Below are 20,644 nucleotides of genomic sequence, written 5' to 3'. Positions count from 1 at the left end.
TTTCAGTAACAGACATTTTGGGGGGCACAAGAAGGAAGGGAAGTTGCAGAGTTCTTCATCGTGTGATGCCAGGTGCCAATGATGCCCTGAAGTTGCCGAGGTCTTTGCGGAATTAGGGTTCTGTGGGTACCAAGAGAGGTGGCAGAACGTGAAGCTGAGGTTTTCGTGTGGGGGGGGGACATTGCCAATCTGTCTCATTTGGAGAATTTGGATATGAAAGTATGGGAATTCGACTGTCATGCCTTTAAACGAGTTTATGAATTAAATGATTTCATGAATTCATTTATGCACTGAGACACTTTAGTTCTTCTCCTTAACTCTTTCAGGGCTAATTATTTTTTCATTTTTCTCCCAGGTCTGAATATTGTTCCCCAAAACTAACTAACTAACATTAAACATTAGTTTTCTAAGATCATCTGTAACACGGCTTACATACTTACTACATACCTGTTTGTCTAACCATTTATATTCTGAAAGGCACTTCCCAGAAAGGAAACAGCTACCTGCCTTTCGTTTTTGATTTCCAGATCACTTGCATCAAAATTGGAGTTTGATAAGTCCGTCTGACATAGCAATAATATGCATAAAGCAAAAAAAAATGAATAATGCCCAAAGAGTATTTTGCTTTGCACAATCGCTTTGCTTTTTTGTTCGACATCAATGCCATTCTAGATGATGTTCACTCTACGCTCCTCATACACACACACACACACACAGGGATTCGATGTCAAGCCAATGAGTCTAACAGTCCTCCTAGCAAAGGTGGTCTACCGTAACGTGATGGCGAGTTTTGTCGATGTCTACAGCTGATTATTACCCTCTAACCCTAACCCTAACCCTAACTAAAGTCAACATCCAACCTCGAGCCCTGCTGTGGACAAAACTTGACATTAGCCCTAAAAGAGTTAATAAACTCACCACAATTTGTACCCAACAAAGTTGTCTCTGAGCCCTCACATGCCGTGCTCCATCTCAGTTATGATGTCCCCATAGGGCTTGGTGCCCAGGACTACGGCTTACAAAAGAACACTGACTTTAGGATGGGGGCTGCCTATAGTGAGTTTGCTGTGTAACAAGAGACCTCATGTGTGTGACAAAGTAGCAACTGGTGACATTAGAGGCTCACCTTCCAAGTTCTTTGGCAGGTTTGTGATGCCCCCTCAAGCTGAGAGGGGGCACCGACCCTAACGCATTCCTCTTTGGAGAAGATGGCCAATAAGGGCAACTTACTCCGCCCCTTCTGGTACCCGACCTGTAAGTCCCACCCCTGCCAGAGGGAGGCACTCTGTCTTTTATAGACCCTAACACAGGATTCCTGAAGGTAATCTCATTTTAATCTTTCTTGATATGGCGGCCATAATTTTTGTTGTCTTTACTTATACTTTTGTTGGAATTAAACAGAGACGACCCGGTTGGCACCCCAACATTTTTTCAGTGGCGACGTGAGGATCATTTATCTGCCACAACTGATATAAAGAGAGCTCAACTAACATTTCCCGAGGTCTTAATGAAGATCTGCTCAGATGGGATTAGTTTTACACCAAAGGGTGGGGTATGGCGTTGATCACCGGAGGACCGTTGAGATCTGAAAACCATCCAAATCGCTCGTGTCAGTAGCTTTTTACAGACTGTGTGTTCGCGTCTTAGGAAAAATCTGACCGTCTATAAAAATCGTCACAAAAAGTCGCGTTTGTATAAGGCAGCACTCAATGAAAGATGCACCCAAACAAGCCATGAAAGCCCCTACTCTGAAGTGTCACCCCGTGTCTCTTTAGGACGTCGTTTCTTTTTCTTTAGACAGCTCAAGCTGTTCCTCAAAATACAGAAGCTGGTCAACCTCAAAGCAGTCGCTTAGTCGCTCCACAATCCGACTCAGGAATTCCTTGATCTCCGTTTCTTTCATGTGTTTCTGTCGTGCGTCTTTTAAATAGTCGTAAACCTGGTGAAATACAGCTGGTCCCATCTTCTGCGTTATTGATCTAAAGAAAAAAAAACCAGAAATAAATACAGTAAGGAGAAATTCAGGGTTAGAAGAAAAACAGTTTAATATTTGCTATCTATATAAAGTAGAGACAGGAGGGGGCGCTCTTGTAGCCCCTCTCACCTCAGAAGTTTCTGAAACCTGCTGACTTAACTACACGGTCACTGCAGATACCAGTCTGGTTTCGGTTAATACTTTTTGTAATTCAGGGCCATACTGGTGGGGTATATCCAGACAGCATCTGGAACAAGGCCGGAATCAACCAGCCCTGGACAAGGAACTACTGCAATCCAACAGGGGACCCGGGGGTACAAACAGTGACCCTCATGCTGTACGTACAGGAGATTCTTAAAGACACAAATTAACTGAACCCGCAAGTCTTTGAGATAAAACAGGAAGACGGAGAAGGGGCCGAGACCACTTAGAGGACAAACAACAGAATTTGAACCTGGGGCACTGGATTGGAGAGTCCGCACGAGCAACCACTGCCTCTGATACTGAAAATATAAATTCAAATATTAAAGACACAATTATAGTCAGACTCAGCGTAAAGTGGAAATATGGGGGACAAGTCTGGCTATCCAAAAACCTGACGACTGTTTTAGGATGCAATATGAATATCTGTTATAGTGCCTTTCAGCTCTGTCTTTATATCTGTTATATAGAGCCATGCAGCTCTATCTAGTTCAGCTCACTCTGAGTATTTATTACAGTATATAGTGCCTTTCAGCTCTATCAATTTATTATGTAGTATCTATCTATCAATCTCTCTGTCTATATCTTGCCTTTCATATAATAGACACTATATAACTATCTGTCTATTATATAGTGCCTTTCTGTTTATCCATTTATCTGTCTATTACATGGTAATTTGCATATCTACTGTATGTGTTATATAGTTCCTATCTATCTATCTATCTATCTATCATATAGTGCCTCTCAAATCTATCTGTCTATCTACCCATCCATCTATCTATGTATCTATCTAGTGCCTATTGACTATATCTATATATATATATATATATTATACAATGCCTTTCAGATATATCAATTAATTACATAGTGCATTTCAACTCTCTCAATGTATTATGTCATATCTATCAATCAATGCATTAGATAGATAGATAGATAGATAGATAGATAGATAGATAGATAGATAGATAGATAGTCATGAAAGTGGCACAGTGGATAGCACTTCTGCCTCGCAGTTAGAAGACCCGGGTTCGCTTTCCAGGTCCTCCCTGCGTGGAGTTTGAATGTTCTCCCCGTGTCTGCGTGCGTTTCCTCAGGGTACTCCGGTTTCCTCCCACAATCCAAAGACATGCAGGTTAAGTGGATTGGCGATTCTAAATTATCCCTAGGGTGTGTGGGTGTGGGCTGGGCAGGATTTGTTCCCTGCTTTGCGCCCTGTGTTGGTTGGGATTGGCTCCAGCAGACCCCCGCGACCCTGTAGTTAGGATATAAAGGTTGGATAATAGATAGATAGTTATGAAAGGCACTATATACAGTGGTGTGAAAAACTATTTGCCCCTTCCTGATTTCTTATTAAACACATTTAACCATTAGTCAAATATAACACAAGTAAACACAAAATGCAGTTTTTAAATGATGGTTTTTATTATTTAGGGAGAAAAAATCCAAACCTACATGGCCCTGTGTGAAAAAGTAATTGCCCCCTGAACCTAATAACTGGTTGGGCCACCCTTAGCAGCAATAACTGCAATCAAGCGCTTGCGATAACTTGCAATGAGTCTTTTACAGCGCTCTGGAGGAATTTTGGCCCACTCATCTTTGCAGAATTGTCGTAATTCAGCTTTATTTGAGGGTTTTCTAGCATGAACCGCCTTTTTAAGGTCATGCCATAGCATCTCAATTGGATTCAGGTCAGGACTTTGACTAGGCCACTCCAAAGTCTTCATTTTGTTTTTCTTCAGCCATTCAGAGGTGGATTTGCTGGTGTGTTTTGGGTCATTGTCCTGTTGCAGCACCCAAGATCGCTTCAGCTTGAGTTGACGAACAGATGGCCGGACATTCTCCTTTAGGATTTTTGGTAGACAGTAGAATTCATGGTTCCATCTATCACAGCAAGCCTTCCAGGTCCTGAAGCAGCAAAATAACCCCAGACCATCACACTACCACCACCATATTTTACTGTTGGTATGATGTTCTTTTTCTGAAATGCTGTTTTCCTTTTACGCCAGATGTAACGGGACATTTGCCTTCCAAAAAGTTCAAATTTTGTCTCATCAGTCCACAAGTTATTTTCCCAAAAGTCTTGGCAATCATTGAGATGTTTCTTAGTAAAATTGAGACGAGCCCTAATGTTCTTTTTGCTTAACAGTGGTTTGCGTCTTGGAAATCTGCCATGCAGGCCGTTTTTGCCCAGTCTCTTTCTTATGGTGGAGTCATGAACACTGACCTTAATTGAGGCAAGTGAGGCCTGCAGTTCTTTGGACGTTGTCCTGGGGTCTTTTGTGACCTCTCGGATGAGTCGTCTCTGCGCTCTTGGGGTCATTTTGGTCGGCCGGCCACTTCTGGGAAGGTTCACCACTGTTCCATGTTTTTGCCATTTGTGGATAATGGCTCTCACTGTGGTTTGCTGGAGTCCCAAAGCTTTAGAAATGGCTTTATAACCTTTACCAGACTGATAGATCTCAATTACTTCTGTTCTCATTTGTTCCTGAATTTCTTTGGATCTTGGCATGATGTCGAGCTTTTGAGGTGCTTTTGGTCTACTTCTCTGTGTCAGGCAGCTCCTATTTAAGTGATTTCTTGATTGAAACAGGTGTGGCAGTAATCAGGAAATTGAACTCAGGTGTGATACACCACAGTTAGGTGATTTTTGAACAAGGGGGCAATTACTTTTTCACACAGGGCCATGTAGGTTTGGATTTTTTCTCCCTAAATAATAAAAACCATCATTTAAAAACTGCATTTTGTGTTTACTTGTGTTATATTTGACTAATGGTTAAATGTGTTTGATGATCAGAAACATTTTGTGTGACAAACATGCAAAAGAAGAAGAAATCAGGAAGGGGGCAAATAGTTTTTCACACCACTGTAACTATTTGTCTATTATACAGTGCCTTTCTGTTTATCCATTTATCTGTCTATTATAAGGTAATTTTCATATCTACTGTATGTGTTATATAGTTCCTATCTATCTATCTATCTATCTGTGATATAGTGCCTTTCACATCTATCCATCTATCTGTGATATAGTGCCTTTCACACCATTCTCTTTCTCTTCCTATCGTATCTCATCTTAACCTTTTATGGCTGCGCGTCTCTGGACGGCCTGAGCGGAGAGGTTTGCCAGTCTTAACGGCGACGTGACAAACCGATTTCCTTCAGTTGTGCACTGATGTTCTTTCTTCTGGTTTTGTTTCGATGGAGGACTTTTGGGCCTGTGTCCAGCACATGCATTTCTCTAACAATTGCTGATGTTGTCCGCAGTATTTGTGATTCCTCCTTGGACAAGTTCACCATTAAGCTTTAGCTATTTGGCTAATGATCTCCTCCTGTACCAGGACGTTACAGAGATGGTCTCACCGTGATCTAACTCTTGGGAATGATAACCTGCCATTTAAATTGGAATGTAAACCAATGGTCTCGTTTTTGTACCTCTGGAGGCCTCTGGTCGTCGCCCAGCTCTGTAATCCTCTGGGAAGGCGAGTGCTAGGAAAACGTTAAATGAATCGCTGTAGACAGAGATGCTTGCCATTGGTAGCTTTAAAAAGTAAAACGCAGACCGATCTGCAGGTGGCCGAAATCTGAGCATCTGCCTGAATGTGAGAAAATGTCAGGAGGTGACTTGACACAAATGAGGGGAGCGACTCTGGTGTGACAAACACAAGGAAAGGAGGCTCAGCTTAATCTTCATAAATATCTGAACCGCTTATATGCACATAAGGGTAAATTGACACATTTTACATCTTTAATCTGCTTTTTAATTAATTTGGTGAATGTTTCTTGGGATGTGAGATTAAATGACTTAGTCAGACTTTTCAGCGCTGTTTGCTGTTGGTAGGCTAATATACTGATCACCGTAAACTGAAACAGATCAACTTCCCCGAAGACATAAAAGAACCCGCTGAATCCAATTCAGCAGCCTGGAGTACAGGGAAGAAAAAGAAACCAGGAGCGGGGCGCCAGCGCTACACAGGGCCCACCTAAAAAACAGGGGAGGTCAATGTGGAGTCACCAGCTGACTGAACCTCAGTGTCTGTGGAGCTCTGATTTGAGCTGGGAGTTTGCTGTCCCGGCCCGCTGCACGGTCTGCAAATGAGTGGTTAGGCCTGCAACTCTGAATACGGAAAGAGCGGACGTGACTGAGGGGAAAAATAAAAATAAGAAAAGGCACACGTGGGCAGTGGTGGAGACCACTGCAGGTGAACAACTAAAAGGGGCTTCAATCCAGACAGCTAGAGAGAAATAAAAGACAGGATATCACGGAGAAAAGGCGGTACACAATACAGAAATGTGAGGCACTATATAATAGAGAGCAACATTTAAAAGGCAGTGCGTAACAGAAACAGAGAAAGACAGGCTTGAAAATACTTAATAACTGTCAGGTAGCTGTGAAAGGAATTCAATTCACATAAACGGATAAATGTGACATTTAAAACTATATAAAAGATATACTGATAGACAAGAGAGCCACTCTAAAATACGGCAGACGAAAGGCACAATACATCTGTCTATCATATAGTGCCTTTCATCTATCTACTGATCTACTAGTTATATAGTGCCTTTCACATATATCTATCTATTATATGGTGTCTTTTTAATCTATATCTATCTATCTATCATATAGTGCCTTTCAAATCTATCCATCCATCATATAGTGCCTTTCAAATCTATCTATCTATTATATAGTGCCTTTCATATCTATCTATCTATCTATCTGTCACACAGCTCTTCTTCTATGTATTAAATATTGCCCTTCATATCTTTCGGCCGGTGTATTTTATAGTGCCTTTCCTTACCATCTGTCTGTCTGTCTCTGTTTTATAGCTCCTTTGATATCTCTCTCTCTCTCCATCTCCCCATTTTTGCTTTGTGCCCACCCTCACCATAACCTTTCATCTATGGTGGAGGAGCGAAAGCGTTAGATTCGTGAAAAATTTCGATTTCTGGTTTTTCACGGATCTCAACATTTTAGGGCTCCCTGATACCGAAAACATTGATATCTCTGTCTGTGTGTTACAGTTTCTTGAGGTCGGTCTCAAGTTAAAACGGCTGGACAGAGAAATCCCAACTTGAAACTTCAGCCTGTTATGAGATGACGATGTGCTGATTAGTTTTTGTGCCAAGAGAAGAGGCACAAAAACCTTCAAATACCAGATTTCTACAATGAATTCTGAATTCTTCTCGTCCATTGCTGTCGTAATTTCCTATTTTGTGATCAGACAGATCAGTATCAGAGCGGTAGACAATGACTGAAATGTTAGAGAACAGTTTGGGTAACTTGGTTCCTGCAGCACAAAGCCCACTGACGCTCACGTCCGAATTTCTCCTTATAATTTGCTCTGACATTTTTCCAGTAAGGGAGACATTTTGCGCTCAGGTGGTCCTAACTCAGTGCCAATAAGAAGTTCCCTGACAATAAAGGCCTGATACTCCTATAAATGTTAACATTCATTACAATCACCTGTATGGCTAATTCTGAATATCCACAAACTCCAAAGCTCCCCTACCAACCTCATGAAGTGCGTGCCCATTTTTTTTTAACACAGAATCGTATCCCCTCTGCCAACAGTGATGCCCTATCTGACTGTCGGGTGCCCATTCTGAGTGTCCTTTTTTTCTTTGCGGTCCCTAATGAAGATGTTGGCCACGTGACAATCTCCTGCTTACTGCACAAGCCCCGGTCTTAAATGAGCCAAATCCATCATGGAAGTCAGGCTGCTGCATGGTAGGTTTTCCTTTATTACTAAATTTCATTTGTACTTTACAAATGTTCCTCACAAGGAGCCCCGTGTAATTATTTGATTAGAAATTAGCTTTCCCCACCGCAGATCTATCAAAGTGCTAAAACTGTTTCTTCATGACTAATAGCAGCATTAAAAATAACCAATAAATGTGGAAATGAATCTCCTTTGTTCTTCATAGTCAGTTCCATAAAACAAGACCCAGGGTGCTATTTATGGGGGGCAATCGGAATCATTTATAGAAGAACACCATGTGGCACTTGGAGCCCACAGCGCCCCCTGGTGCCACTGGCGGGTGTCAGGTGCTCCAGGATGTCACCCTCACATTGTATCCCAAATTCATATTAAGTGGGCCAGAAATGTCACAGCATGGGGATGCTGCAGAGACCCCACCTGTCACCTCTGTGGGCTCAGTAGGTGTCATGGCAGCTCTGGTCCAACAGTGACAGTTTCCAAAATTTCGAGATAGGAAGGCGGTCTGGGGCTGTAAGGTGACATTGGGTGTCAGACTCAGGTTTGTTGTGACATGGACACAGGGCTTCAGCAGCGCCTCGTCCCCATTGCCAGCCACGTGGCATTGCCGGGTCACATCAATGGAAGATGCTGATGGGAGATGCCCAGTCACTAACATGCCTTCCTTTCCCACCCAGATAGACTTGACTATGGACCCCCAGAGAGGTCTGTTTTACCGGAATTTTTGTTTTTCTCTCCCCCATACCTCAACAATTAATTAATGGACAGACAGCGGTGGGCTCCACTTATTTGAATCTATTTTCGACTACTTTGCGTCTTTATGTACTCGTTTTATTACGTCATTTGTGACGTCTGCAGTTGGGCTTTACTCGTTGGCGCTAAGTGAAGGGCGCCAGACAAAAGTGAGCTGAATTGAATTATTGACAGAACTCTTTTCATTTTACTGTTCATTTTTTGTGTTGTCAGTTACTATAGTGTGATGTCACGTTGCTAAGGGGCGTGTCAGACATCACAGGTTGATGACATCATAGTGTTTAGGGTGGTGCTACTTGTATGTGGCAGAAGTGAAGGAAGTGAATGAAAATGAAAAGCTGCCAGGACCAAACCCCCGGACACCCCCCCCAACCGGCCTCTAGGGCTCGGGTTCATATTCATGTTTCACGTCTGTTTTGTTCGTTTTTGATTATTTTATTTTCAACGCCCATTTCCAAAACTGCTGTAAATAAAAACCGAATGTGATGACTTGCTAATCATGCAAACCCACTGTGAGGGACGACACGCTGGGACCGGCAACCCTGCCAGAGCTGATTGGGGTTTGTTACCCAGTCGGGTCGCCAGTATCACGGAAGGACAGGGGAAGGCAATATATCTAGGTCATTAACGCAGGAGAATAATCCGGGAGCTAAACTGGCCCACCTTAAGTCCTGACTTGTCACTCACTGGCACATCATGAAACCAAAAATACGACAAAGGAGCCCCCAAGCCGTTGAGCAGCTGAAATCCGAGATCAGGCGAAGAATGGGACAACACTTCACTTTCAAAAACGACAGCCATCGCTCTCCTCAGTTCTCCAATGTGACGTGAAAAGAGGAGGTGAGGCCACACAGTGATAACCAGGGCCCCCCCACCCCATCCCAATTTTTACTTTCTCGTATACGAAGTGTAGGGAAAGTGTTGGAACCTTCCAAAGATTCAATGTCGAGATTGTGATGATGTTTTAGACCTCCCTGACTTTCTCGTATACGAGGTGTAGGGAAGCACTGGGATCCTCCAAAATGTCCATTTTGAGATTTTGATGAATCTCGACATCTTAGACTGCCATTGTCTGAGCGGGTAGCCACCATCACCTGGCATATGTAATGACATGACACTGTATTACAATGAGCAGGTCCGACCTTAAGAAGCACTAACGGTTTGGCCAGTCGCCTCACCAACAAGCCAATCATCACATAGAGCAGGGGTGACCTACTCCGATCTTGGGGGGCCGCAGTGGCTGCAAGTCAATCTGGTACCAATTTCTGCTGTTAAGTGACGTCTTTTCCCTTCATTTTAATGGCCTTTGTTATTTAACAGTCCTCTAAATTGATTCTTTTGACTTTCTCGTATACGAAGTGTAGGGCAAGTATTGAAATCGTCCAAAAATTCCATTTCCATCTCAGCATTTTAGACCTTCCAGAGTCTGAAAATACCATTTTTGGAAATATGTTTGTGTGTGTCTGTCTGTGTGCGTGTGTTCGGGTGTGAGTGTCGGTGTGTGTGTGTGCAAACATGATAACTTCGCTTTCACTTCCGTCGACCAAATTTTGCATACAAGTATTAGATACAAACGTCGACTTCCATCAGCTTTTGAACGATTTCTGCTAACTGAAAGTGGTACTCTATCTTTTATTCATGCAGCTGCAGACTATAATACATATACATGTACTAATATATAAAAAAGACACAAACAGAGAAGATAAAGGTCTACTGAAGTACAACAATAAGATGAGAAATTTTGCCGAGGAGTCATAAGATGCTGCAGATGTTCACACGGTGGTGTGCTGGGGAGGCAGCATAAAGAAGAGGGACGCCTCACGCCTGGACAAACTGGTGAGGAAGGCAGGGCACCGAGCTGGACAGTTTGACATCCCTGCCAGAGCGACGGGCACTGAGCAGACTCCTGTCAATCATGGAGAATCCACTGAACAGGATCACCTCCAGACAGATGGGACTGACCTCTTTTTAAAGGGCACCTGAAAGGACTCCAGGTGACTAACGATCTTCTTCCGGCCACACGTCCGGGTATAACGGAAGTGTGGCCAAATAAGGCAATGGAAAAGTCCATGTGCCCAAGCATGAGCTAAGAAGGCAGTAAATCATAAAACACAAGAGAACTCACCACACCAAGACCAGATGGGGGTTTGGGGCAGTTCAAAATGGAGACAGACAGGTGGTCCTGCCTCTTGCGAAACCACTCACAAACGACATAACAGAACATGAATACCGACATAAAAACCTAACCACACAACAATGTAGAATTATATGCATCGTATAAATAAGTGTAATAAACATGTAGAAAATACTTGACATTAACGAAAACAGATGTAAAAAAGGAACCTAAACAGGGAGTACAAAACTTAACTTTCTTATAAAGAACTGAAATGCCGAAAATGCACCTGCTTTGTTACCTGAGGCATCATTGTAGTCTATTCTGGGAATGTGCGCCCTCCAGAGGCCACAGGAGTTGCTACCACTGATGTTTGAGGCTCAAAGGTCGATGCCAATAGTTGGTTTGCCTGCCCCCTAGTGTGCTGGAATCTGGAATACGACTTTACTGATAGAAATTCACCAGCCTGATATCGTAGAGCACTTCAAAAAAATGCTAAAACCCATTATTGTAACATGGCTTTCTCATCACTGAAAACCAGTGCCTGTTTTACCCCAGACATGACGTCAATCTTTGTTTCATGGGCTTCTCGCATACTGAAAGTCCTTTGGGTGGCTAAGTATACACTCCAAGTGGACCTCCATGTGTCTTTTACTAAGGTGAGGCTTCTATCTGGCCACTCTGCCATAAATCTATCTATTATATAGTGCCTTACATATCTATTTATCTATCTATCTAACTATTACATAATGCCTTACATATCTATCTATCTATATATCTATCTGTCTATTTATCTATCTATCTATTATATAATGCTGTACATATTTATCTATCTATCTATCTATCTATATGAGAGTGAGTCAAACTAAGACTGAGTTGGAAGGTGAAATGACTGGATCTTTATAGATGGTTGTGCAGGAAGAGGCGGGTCCTTGGTGGCAGTGGGGTCACTAGGGGGGTGCGGTCTGGTAGTGGAAGTGGGTGGAGCTTAAGTTGGGCTGTCCTTCTGGTGGCCAGTGAAAGAGGGAGAAAAGGCATTAGTGCAGCTCATCGACCCACCCGACTCTGCGTCTTATGCCCTCAGACTGCCTCCTAAGCATGAGTTTGTGACAAATAGTTGATTTATATAGCGCCTTTCTGATGCTCAAGGTGCTTGATGGGCCAAAATGGCAAATTTATCCTATAAAACAATAAAGTGTGCAGAAAGTGAAGGCGACCTGTAATCTGAGTTGATATATAGTGATGCTGCCAAGGAAGGGTTCAGAGTGACAAATTAAAAGACAAACTTAAATTCTGTGACTGCTAGCCCCCCAGGAGCCCCCCTATTCAAAGGTGTGCGTCACTACACGTCATTATCACCCTTGACCTAGACCCTATTCTACCTTACAGCCAATGGCCTGCATCCCTGATAGGACATGAACTTGAGGTTGGCCCCCCACAAGAAGCCAGCAAGGCCTCCCCCCCTGACCTGTGACAGGAGCGGCTCATCTTCAAGTGTGACAATGGCATTTCTGCTTGCTCTTCTTGTACCTTTGACTCTAAGACATCCTCTGTGAAAAACAGAATTTGACTTTCTGCTCTTCCGGTGTTCTCCTTGCCTCAAACACCAATGCACATTTAAAAACGGTAACGTCTCGCTGAATAATTCATCAGGAGAAGTTGCGTCTGCAAATATAAAAATCTAACAACGCGCTTTGCACGTGTCGAGACTCTAAGACTTTATAGCACACATGAAGTAGGAAAATTTGAACAACCCTCGCCGGGATGATGGCTAAGAACCAAAGCTCGCTTACTGATCTGTGGTATTTTACCTGTCTATTCATCTTCAGTGTGCATTACAAATCAACCTTTAATGGAGCACAGGTGCCCACTGACATGGCACAAAATTAGAGTTGCCATTTAACATGACAAGCACACATATTTTTTGAATGGTGGTAAAAACAAAAACAAGGAGAAAACCAGGGAGAACATGTAGACTCCACAGAGGTAGTGAGTGGGTACAGGATCTGAAGCCAGGGCAGTGGTGCCGCAGTCCATTATAAATGACAGGCTGGTGCCACCCAGATTCCCACACACAGTTTGTATGCACCACCCTGAAAGAGGAGCTGAAGCAGCAGAGATCGTTTTTTTTTTTTTGTCCATCCTGTCCCTAACCTGGCTGTCCACCTTTAGTTCAGAGAGACACAGTGTCCATCTAATCAGCATTCTGGGCAAGGGGGGCCCCTACCCCCCACGAACGCTTGAAAAATCACAACGGCTTTAAAAACAAGCAGCGGTACTTTTGGCATGAAGGGGGCAATCCTAGAAATTTCACAAAATGCCATTCAGTCAGACAATGCGGTGCTGGTGCCTGGCGTGTCTCATAATACCCTCTGACTTCATCATCATCATCTGATGACAAAATGCAACCAATGAGATTTAGACGCTCAGTAAATGGACTTCCTGATGGGCACCCACTGTCAGGCTTAGAATCAACGGCTTGGAGGAGGAGAAGGACGAGTGACGGTGACCAGGGCAGAAAGTGCAGATGACACACACTTGACATGGTGTGAACACAAGTCTCTGGGATGCTCCAGTGGGACAGCTATATAGCACCTTTCACAGTAAGCATGTACAGGCAGTTACGTACGAGATAGGGACTGTAGGTTTGTTCTGAAGTTGAATCTGTATGTAAGTCGGAACAGGTACATTATTTGAATAAATGCTATTGTTGACCGACTGTAACCGAGTGCTCTGCCAGTGAATGATGGAGTTTCACTTCTCTCTGACCTTTTTATTATTTCTACTTTATTTTCTATGGTTATGGTTTTTCTCTTCTTTCCTGTATCACCAGAACTTGCATCAGATTTGTGTTTCAGAGACATTGTTGAAGGGTGAAGACAAAAGATTAAGATGAGCTCTTCGGCACAGCACTGTACACGCCATCACAGCAGGAAGGCACCCGTCGTCAACACGTCTGGTGTACTGAACGAGAGACAAATTCCTGCCATGTGCATAACAGTACAAGCAGGCTTGCTATTGAGAATGAATGGGGGGTGGCGAGGGGAGGTTCACCATTCGCCCACCACATAGTCACCTCCACTTGCATACAGTATGCTGCCTGCAGCGTCTGCCCACAAGCCTCTTCCTACACACAAGTGGTAGTTATGGCCCCAGTGACTATGCACCCCGGGTTACCGCTTGCCGCGCACCCAGCCGCTCACTGAGAATGAATGGGGTGCGGCTCCCACCGCCCCATTCATCAACTGGAGCCGCTCGAGGGACACTACACTGCGCGAGCAGCGAAATCGCCCCCTCCAGCCACCACTTGCAGCATCCCCAGGCCGAAGATGACGTAGCGTCAATTACTGAGGAGCCTGCGTTGCGTCCCCCAGACAGATGAAGGAGCAGCTGCGGCCCCGTTCATAAGTCGTATGTCGGATGTCCGTAACTTGGGGACTACCTGTATATACTCACCCTCTTCTCAAAGCACATTTTGTTACCAATACAATTGTTTAGTGATTCTGAGAGTATACGTCACCTACCATAGTAGGCATACGAGGTGTATGTATTAAATAACGAAACTGTGACTCCACCTAGTAAACAAAGCAGTCAGAACCGGTTATAACTGCATGTGTGGCGACCATGGACCTGTCTGAACCTGCATGACAATCAGCAACACTCTATGACGTTCAGTTGATTGTGAGTCACCATTTAGTTTGGTTGTGTTTTCTGTAGTGTGCCGAAAAAATGCTAAGTTTAAAAGTTGAACGACGTGTCAATTTGAAATGTCAACAAAGAATGTCGTGTTGACATTCTGCAACAACTTGACGCAGATCCAAACCTGGTTCATAAAGTAATCACTTGTGACAAAACCTGGATCTTCCAGTATGATCCCGAAACCAAAAGGCAGGCAAATGCACTAGAAAACACCGTCATCACCAAGAATGAAAAAAGCTCGTCAAAGCACGTCCAAATTCAAAGCCATGCTGATTGTGTTTTTCGATATCAAGGGTGAAATCTTGGAAGAATGGGTTCCAGAAGGCACAACAGTTAACCAGCATTATGATAAGGAAGTTTTGATAAAGCTGAGAGAAAAAGTCAGAAAACATCGTCCACAAAAGCTGGTTGTAAAACTGAGCAGGTTGAGCCTGAACACCACCATCTGCAATTGGATCCTGGACTTCTTGACAGAGAGGCCCCAGTCAGTTCAGATGGGCTGCAACACCTCCAGCAACATCACACAGCAGTGGGGCGCCACCGGGCTGCGTGCTTAGTCCACTGCTCTTCACTTTGCTGACTCACAACTGCACAGCCACGCACAACACCAACCACATCATCAAGTTTGTGGATGATACGAATGTCGCGGGGCTACATAGCAGTAAAAGTGTTGTCAGTGTTCGTACCACATGCGTCTTGTTTCCATTGTCCCGTTTGCTGTTTGTGTGTGTCACTGAATGCCGTCGGGTTTTAGAACAAATCACAGCACAGAAACTGCACTCGTTAAAGTAGTAAATGATTTGCGAGTGAACGCAGACAGAGGCCATTTATCTGTTCTCATCCTCTTAGATCTGAGTGCTGCATTTGACACCATTGATCACAACATTCTTAGAAATCGCCTTAGTCAGTGGGTGGGCCTCTCTGGCAGGATCTTAAATTGGTTTGAATCCTACCTGGCAGGGAGAAAATTCTTTGTGAGTTGTGGTAATCACATCTCAAAGACACATGATATCCGATATGGTGTCCCACAAGGCTCTATCCTGGGTCCGCTGCTCTTCTCAATCTACATGCTTCCGTTAGGTCAGATTATCTCAGGTTACAACGTGAGCTACAACAGCTATGCTGATGACACACAGCTGTACTTATCAATAGCACCTGATGACCCCGACTCTCTTGATTCACTAACAGAATGTCTGACTAGTAACTCAGAATGGATGAATAGTAACTTTCTCAAGTTAAATAAAGAGAAAACTGAAATCTTAGTGATTAGCAATAATGGTGACAATGAGGCTATTAGAAATAAACTGGATACATTAGGATTAAAAGTCAAGACGGAGGTAAAAAGCTTAGGGATAATTGTTGACTGTAATTTGAATTTTGAATCGCATATTAATCAGATCACTAGGACAGCATTTTTTCACTTAAGAAACATAAGTAAAGTTAGACCTCTTATATCACTGAAAGATGCTGAGAAATTAATTCACTCGTTTGTTTTCAGTCGACTAGATTACTGTAACGCACTCCTCTCAGGACTACCCAAGAAAGAAATAAAGCATTTGCAATGAGTGCAGAATGCAGCTGCTGGAATCCTAACTAGGAAAAGAAAATCCGAACACATTTCTCTAGTTTTAATGTCACTACACTGGTTACCTGTGTCATTCAGGATTGACTTTAAACTTCTGCTCATGGTTTATAAAGCCTTAAATAATCTCGCCCCATCTTATATATCGGAATGTCTGACACTTATATTCCAAATCGTAACCTCAGATCCTCAAATGAGTGTCTCCTTAGAATTCCAAGAACAAAACTTAAAAGAAGTGGTGAGGCTGGCGGCCTTCTGCTGCTATGCACCTAAAATCTGGAATAGCCTGCCAACAGGAATTCACCAGGCTGATACAGTAGAGCAATTTAAAACACTGCTGAAAACACATTACTTTAACATGGCCTTTTTATAACTTCACTTTAACTTAATCCTGATACTCTGTATGTTCAATTCCCTCATAATAACTATTCATGGCGGCTCTAAAATCGGTACTGACCCCTACTCTCTCTTCTGTTTCTTTTTCCGGTTTCTTTGTGGTGGTGGCCTGCGCCACCTCCACCTACTCAAAGCTTCATGAGGCTCCAACAATGATGGATTAAAAGGCAGAAGTCTACGTGACCATCATCATCAAGTCCTTCTGTGAGAACCCTAAATCCAAAGAGGACTGTTTCATTTATGTGAGGTAGAATGCCCTGAGGGGACTGGGTGGTCTCATGGTCTGGAATCCCTACAGATTTTATTTTTTTCTCCAGCCGTCTGGAGTTTTTTGTTTTTTTTTTCTGTCCCCCCTTGGCCATTGAACCTTACTCTTATTCTATGTTAATTAATGTTGACTTATTTTATTTCCTTACTGTGTCTCTTATTTTTCTATTCTTCATTATGTAAAGCACTTTGAGCTACTGTGTGTATGAAAATGTGCTATAGAAATAAATGTTGTTGTCGTCCCCCGATGATGGAAGGAGACCACAGCCCCAAACCTGGATAACACCAGTTTACAATCAATCAATTACATCCGTCACAGGACTGTAAAAACAATCAAGAGGGAACAAAGAGAGAAGGAGACTTTCATTTTGAACGACCACTAACCATCTGTACCTGATGTATTCCACATCGCGCATTTCCATCCAGTTTGTTTTTCATTCTGCCGGACTTACTCCAATACCCTCATCACGAGAGACCCCGGGGTCGGATTTCATCATCCACCATGCGCCAAGGATACACGGTGAGGCTGTTCCATTTTGTTCCGGAAAATACAAACACTCCATATATCAGTTAACCAGTCATCTGCATTCAGGACAATTGTTACTCGGACTCAAGTTCACGACCGTTCATTTCCGTATCTCGTTCATTTTTGTTATTCGTGTTGTCTGTTATATGTTACAAGGGCAAGGGAGGGTTTGTTATATTCATATAGGTTGTTGTCACGTTGTTGCTTTGGTGGAGGGATATATATATTTATGTATTTTGCTATTTTTTTCTGTTTCATTTAATACAATTTATCAGTTTAAGTTTACATATCTGCTTTTCTTTTGTGCTTATTTACACCGTTGATTGTGGGGAAAAGTTTAATCTGTTAAAGGTAAGGCTTGATAATTAGATTCAACCTCAGTAATTTATCCAGGCCACAGGTCGTGGAGGTGTAGCTGCCAGCCGGGTAAGGGGTCGGCCGTTACACTATGGTGCTGGGACTGATAAGCAGGGATGATGAAACAGCATACAGATATGAGGTGGAATGGCTGTCCGCATGGTGTGAAGACAGCAATCTATCTCTCAGTGTTGACAAGACAAAAGAGATAATCGTGGACTTCAGAAAATCACATCCAGCCCGCATCATGTGGAGACCGTTAGGAGTACCAAGTTCCTCGGTGTGCACATAACTGAAGAACTTACGTGGACACATAACACCTCATCACTAATCAAGAATGCCAAGCAGAGACTACACTTCCTGAGGCGGCTGAAGCGAGCAAGTCTTCCCCCTTTGGCACCATTGAGCGCGTTCTGACCAGCTGCATCACGGCCTGGTATGGCAACTGCAACATATCTGACCACAAGCGCCTGCAAAGGATAGTGAAGACAGCCGAGAACATTATTGGGGTGCCTCTCCCTTCACTACAGGACAGATTTTACAAACGCAGTGCAGCATTGTGCAGGACCCCCTTACACCCCTCACATGGACTTTTTTACACTTCTGCCATCCAAGAGAAGATACTGCAGCATCAGAGCCAGATCCAGGGGGCGCATGAATGTTCACTGGACCCTGAAGAACCAAGGTCACTGGACACCTGGAGTCCTTCTGGGTGTCCTATAAAAGGGCCCAGGGAGGAAGAAGGACACAGCCTCTGAGGAGGACTGGAGGCTTTTTGTGCTGTATGAGTGGAAAACAGGGGAAAACGTTTCCCACGTGGAAGAGAAAATCAATGTGCGTTGTGTTCTGGACTTGTGTCTCTGCCTGACTGGGTTGGGGTTGGGGCGCCTGGAGCGCCAGGGGCATCACATCGGTTTCCTCCAGACATGACACCTACAACTGAGGCCAAACGGTTCAGTCTTTTGTTATTTCTCAGCATCTCAGAGTCCTTTATGTGCCTTTTTGGAAACTTCAAGTGGGCTCTGTAAAGGACGGCAGGCAGCCTTACAGGACTGGGATGCCTATAAGATGGAAGGCATCTTGGAGAGAGCATGCACAGGGCATTATCCCCCAACCGGAAAACTACATGGCAGCTCTCCTGGAATATAGCGGTGTTTCAGATTCCCACAGGGCACCATGGGATATGGAGTTCTTCGACTCAGCCCTGCTGGGTTCCATGGGTACTGCCAGAGGGAGGTGCAGAAATTGGGGAGTCCCTACGTTCATGGGATTTTTCACCTCACCTGGAAGTGCTGACAGACCAGGTGTGCCGAAGATCTAGAGCACTTCCCAGAGCGGCTAAAATAAAAGGGACTGCCTACCTCGCATCAGGGAGACAAAGCTTGGGAAAGGAGTGGAGGAGACAGAGAGAGACACGGAGAGAGAGAAAAAACAGAGAGCGTGCTGCAAGGTGCTTAGTGAACATGTGGCTATGTTGGTGGGAAACCCTTACAAAAGAAGAGTTTCCCCACAATAAAACACTCCTTGTCTTTTAACCTGTGTCTGTGCCTTTTGAGGAAATGGAGCGCCCACTACAGTTCACGGTGTGTTAATGGACTCCGTTAAATCCCCGCTTTTTAACAGCACTTTACAAAGTCAGGCAGTTAAACAAGTAACCTAAATAGACTTGTGGTGGCTCAACGGCTTTCATACACAGCAGACTCCAATTTAAGGGATGTCATTAATATGTCATCGACTCATGTGGATTAGTGGTGGAGGGTTTTTGACTAACTTCTGTTCAGTTTTCTTAAACATAACTTTTTTTTTTTTTTAAAGTATACCTAAGAGAGACAACAGGGTTTGCCCAGCTGGCACCACAATCTTTTCAAAATTTCACCCAACCTCATCATTGGCCCCACTACAGGGGTCACACATAATCACAGAACACGTCAACAGCACAATATTAACAAACATCATAAAACATTCTACTTTTTGGGGAGCGGCCTCATTATAAATGACCGACAGTGTAAAGCCACACTGCATTTGAGGAGAAGCTGAGAAGAAGATAAAGAGGTGGGAGAGAGCGGCGAGGATATCAAAGGGGTCGCCTTGGCAGCTTCAGGATGGGATCCCAGGTGGCCATCACTGCCCGTGAAGATTAGGGATGGCATGTGTTTTCCTGCCCGTGATTGGTTATTTAATGCTCAGCTTTGGATGAATGCTTTTGAATTAAGCGCAAGTAAAAAGAATGTCTGAAAGCATTAAAGTAACAGACAAGTGCAGACCTCGTGGCCTTAAGATCCATCTTGGGCTGCTTGGCTGAAGTGATTGAAGTTATCAATAAGAGACCATTGATGTGACAGGTGACCTGGGCCCAGTGGCCGTGCTGGCATGCGATACATTGGCTTCGGCATCAGTGGTGTGCATACATGACAAATGTAAAGTGTGCAACTTCATCTAAAAATTAAAAAAAAAATTATAAACATACAAAGATTAAAATATGCAAAGCATTTCAATTATAACTGGCGTCTTCCGAGCAGATAATACGGTAAAGCTGGCCTTTGCCTTAATTGAAAAGTGTAATTGAATTTGGCTTAACGGTTTATTTAATTTTCCCATTTCACTTTCATAACACAGGCAGACTCTAAAGCAGCGTTTCTCAGCAACTGGGGAATGGGGGTCACCACAGGGTGGGTCGCAAGTTCCTATTCTTTATGATGGTGGTGGGTCACAGCAGGCTGCCTAAACGAGCAGACCCCCCCTCCCAGCTGTGATGTGGACTCTTGGATTCAACGAGGGGGACCCCCAAACGGTGAGTCACAAAAAGACACTTACAAGTTAAAAATGTGAAAGGATGGCTCTCAAGGACCTCCCCGATGTTCCAGGTGGCACCCTCATGTCCGCTTTGCTCCATTATGACCAGTTGCTCTTACTTCATGCATCACACAGACCTTTGAGACGCTGGTCCTAAAACTGCTACCCCCTACTGGTTTCAGAATATCTGGATCCTCTGCAGTTTGTCCATCAGACACACACAAACAGTAGGTGTGCAGGTGGCTCTCATCTCCATGCTTGACTGTGTCTA

General features: G+C 43.7%; 1 protein-coding gene across 1 annotated transcript in view; it reads right to left on the bottom strand.

The window, feature by feature from the left end:
• Positions 1-694: 694 nt before the first annotated feature.
• nek11 (NIMA-related kinase 11) overlaps positions 695-20,644 on the bottom strand; it is a 302,567-nt gene continuing 282,617 nt past the window's right edge. The window contains exon 16 of the mRNA XM_039737379.1: positions 695-1,979. Coding sequence (XP_039593313.1) covers positions 1,772-1,979 — 208 coding nt within the window. The 3' untranslated portion in view covers positions 695-1,771. The remainder of the gene's footprint in view (positions 1,980-20,644) is intronic.

Source organism: Polypterus senegalus, chromosome 15, assembly GCF_016835505.1.
Source record: "Polypterus senegalus isolate Bchr_013 chromosome 15, ASM1683550v1, whole genome shotgun sequence".
Classification (NCBI taxonomy): Eukaryota; Metazoa; Chordata; class Cladistia; order Polypteriformes; family Polypteridae; genus Polypterus; species Polypterus senegalus.
The sequence above is the reverse complement of the archived record's forward strand: the minus strand, read 5'-3'. Positions and strand labels throughout refer to the sequence as shown.